The sequence below is a fragment of the Xenopus laevis genome, chromosome 8S (assembly GCF_017654675.1).
Source record: "Xenopus laevis strain J_2021 chromosome 8S, Xenopus_laevis_v10.1, whole genome shotgun sequence".
In the NCBI taxonomy this organism is placed as follows: domain Eukaryota; kingdom Metazoa; phylum Chordata; class Amphibia; order Anura; family Pipidae; genus Xenopus; species Xenopus laevis.
Window position 1 is genome coordinate 78,918,874 of NC_054386.1, and position 3,713 is coordinate 78,922,586.

The 3,713-nt window shown below is 38.3% G+C and overlaps 1 protein-coding gene across 1 annotated transcript in view; it reads left to right on the plus strand.

Moving 5' to 3' along the window:
• The window catches only part of ap2s1.S (adaptor related protein complex 2 subunit sigma 1 S homeolog), a 6,993-nt gene extending 3,827 nt beyond the window's left edge, over positions 1 to 3,166 (plus strand). The window contains 3 exon segments of the mRNA NM_001093720.1: positions 1,096 to 1,209; positions 2,568 to 2,627; positions 2,756 to 3,166. Of these exon segments, the coding sequence (NP_001087189.1) occupies positions 1,096 to 1,209; positions 2,568 to 2,627; positions 2,756 to 2,857 (276 nt within the window). The 3' untranslated portion in view covers positions 2,858 to 3,166.
• The last annotated feature ends 547 nt before the right edge of the window (positions 3,167 to 3,713 follow it).

The window sequence follows — 3,713 nt, forward strand, 5'->3', positions numbered from 1 at the left end:
ACTGTCTTTATTTTTCCTTCATCCCTTCTTTTCCTCCTTTCCCCCCACACATAGAGGCTCAGCTAAAGCTGATAAGACTTAAAAGTTTCCCTTATGATTGGCAAGTTTTCATATACAATACTGCATAACAAAAAGGCGCCTTCTTTAGCACCATAATGTACATTTTAAACTGGCGATTATGTTAGTGTAATATATTAAATTATATATTTTATTAGCAGAAAAAAAAGATACATACAAAGAGTAAAACATGCCATTCCGTCATGAATAGGGTTACACATTTAAATTGGAGTAGGTCTGCACACATTCATCGACCTATCCCAATGATCAAGATCACACAGTAATCGTCTGAACAGCCTACATTAAAAGAATTACACTTTTCCTCCGCAGCTACTCCCATTGCCACCCAGGATTGTATCAAATAGAAAAACTATTATAGCCTTTTATAGGTGTTCTCCAATAGTTAAGTTGCTGTTGTTAAAGGGTTTCTCCCCACCAACTTCTCCCACATATACCAAGTGGTGAACCAGAATACATATGAAATTACTTGTTGCCTAGGGGGTAATGTTTGCACATATTTTGCCCAAGTGGCAAAAAAAGGTTGTGACTAGACATAGCTTGATAAAGAGCGTTGTTGGTTTGCAACATTGTTACTCTGTTCCCTAAGACTAAGGACACATGATGGAGATGCTCCACCTTCCTCTGCCTGCATTTTGGTACTCAGACAGAAACAAGCGATCCCCAACCACCCAATCCTTTATGCAGCACCACTGAAAGGTATTGCATTGGCTCGCGTGCAGTTAACCTTTGTGGATTTCAGGCCCGAAGCACCTAAACATACATTTTTTGTCCCAAAATGCATTCTGTGTAGCTGCACCAAGGCATGTCTTTTGGTGCAGACACAGGAGGCTTATTATTGTATTGGCTAATTCTCACACTGAATTTACTTTAGGCTGAGAGCCCTGTGTGACTGTAGCCTTAAATTAACAAAAACTCTTTCCCATTAACAGCTACACAAAACCACTTTGCAAGATTGTAAATTCTCCCACTTTTTTATTTCCATACATTATATTGAAAATATATTGTTTTTTTTTCTAGTTTAGGAACTTTAAGATCATATACCGCCGGTATGCTGGGCTGTATTTCTGTATATGTGTGGATGTGACCGACAATAACCTGGCCTATCTGGAAGCCATCCACAACTTTGTAGAGGTGAGTAGATGGTATAAACATGGACAGGGAGGTAAAATAATAAGTAAAACAAAATGTGTTTAAAAGATGTGGCAGAGTACAGTGTGTTATTATAGTGGTGGAAATTGTTCAGTATAAAAACTGGGTAAATAGATAGGCTGTGTAAAATAAAAAAATGTATCTAATATAGTTAGTTAGCCAAAAATGTAATGTATAAAGGCTGGAGTGACTGGATGTGTAACATAATAGCCAGAACACTACTTCCTGCTTTGCATCTCTCTTGGTTTCCACTGATTGGTTACCAGGGAGTAACCAATCAGTGACTTGAGGGGGGGGCACATGGGTCATAACTGTTTGCTTTTGAATCTAAGCTGAATGCTGTGGATCAATTGCAAACTCACTGAACAGTTATGTCCCATGTGGCCCCCCTTCAAGTCGCTGACTAAAGCAGGAAGTAGTGTTCTGGCTATTATGTTAGACAACCAGTCACTCCAGCCTTTATTCATTACATTTTTGCCTAACTAATGTGGAGGAAAAGTTATCTTGGCCCCCTCAATGGAGGGAACAGTTTCAAAGTGCCAATGAGGCTCTTGTAGAAACTGTTCCAAGGTTATGTGTAACATCTGCCAAATTGGTTCTTATCAATATCCTGTATTGTTTTTGTATTCTGTGCGTAGGAGAATCATCCTTGAAGCACATCTACAGTTTCTCCCTTACTTTTCTAATAACAACCTAATACCAATTATCCCACTCTGACGTCTATCCCTCATTACTCCCTAAAACTCCCTTTTACTCCTTTTACCTCCCTTCTCATGAATATTTGTTTATCATAATGTCTGGTCAATCCTTTGTTCTCAGTTCTGTCTCACTTGAGTAAAGGACCCACGTAGCTCGTGTATGTTTATTATATAAATAATAAACTTGGTTAACCCTTTGTACCTCAAGTGATCTCTGGAATTTGGATTCTCCCCCAACACTAACTATATTAGATACAGGAACTGGGAGGGTCAGGGTAATGGATTGTAGTGACAGAACAACGAATAATTTGGGATTAGGGAAAAAAAAAGATTATTCTTAAAGGTTTAAAGGTTAAATTCTTTCGCATTAGCTCTTACTAATTACATATTATTCATTGTTCTGTCATTGTAACCTGCTCAACCTTTTATCTCCCTGACCCTCCCAGTTTTAGAATCAGTCTATAGTTTATACAAATAGTGGCATATTAATAGGAGAGGCTGGGTGTTTTCACAACTCTGGTTCTCAGCAAAGCCTACACAGCCTTATGCCATTTTTACTCAATTATTGACGTGTTTTATAAAGAATAACAAAATATTATAAATATATTCAATCATTTGTTTTGTGTTTTTTCTTTACGGTAGGTGTTAAACGAGTATTTCCATAATGTATGTGAATTAGATCTGGTGTTCAATTTCTACAAGGTGAGATGGCTTCATTACATTCACTAATAAATGTTGCCCTTTCCTCCTCTTTTGACTTTTCCTTTCAGTTGCTTCTCTCTCCAGTGTTCTTTGTTTCTTACTGTTGAACGTTTGCTTTTCCATCTCAGGTATACACAGTGGTGGATGAAATGTTTTTGGCTGGTGAAATTAGAGAAACGAGTCAGACAAAAGTTTTGAAGCAGCTGCTGATGCTTCAGTCCCTGGAGTGAAAGTGACCTCTGACCTGTCACCTACCTAAACTCTTCAGTATCTTGTGTATATAAATATATATATATATATATGTCCTCCCCTTTCAGTCCTGTAACAACATTCCAGACAGGAGCTAAATATCCCTGCATTTTCCTCACTAATTACCACTGTATTCTGTTTCCCTTCATCCAGCATTATGTGACCATTACAGCCTCCTATTCTTCTTTCCATAACTCTGTATCCTACTTGCTCCTGTGTCTTTTTGTTTTCTCCCGAAAATGAAGTTTTTTTTTAACTGTTAATGTGAAAACAATAAAATATTCTGTGTATGAATGAGGCTGTGGGAAAGAATTGGAGAAGTGGAGGGGTGCAGGAGTGAGGTGGTTACAACTAACTGGTCCTAAGAGAAGGATAGAGTTTAAATATTGGAGTACTCTGCAAAAGAGGAATTTTGTGTTTATTTTAAATGTATCATTGAATTGCCTGCTGTAAGTGAATATTCACTCTGTGCAGCTTAGACATCCACTGATATCATGCACTAGCAGCACAGTGAGAGTGTGCAGGACCCGGGCAATGTGATGGTTCATCCCAAGTAACATAAGGAAAGTGTGTAGCCTGCATACAGAGTGCTAATGATTTGCAGCAGGTAAATCCCTCAAATTGTGTATGTTTCCTTATTAAAAGTTTTGGAGATTATTTCTTACTTAGTGAAAACCTATCATATAACACACTGGTAAATACTGAGATTCGGAGCAATCCATGGGCACATCCTGTACTCGCTTAAAATCCCAGGAGTAGTTGACAGTTTAGCGTGACAACTTGCAGAAGCTACTGTGGGGTGACTACAGATGGTGAGGGCAGCGTGACAGTTGCTGT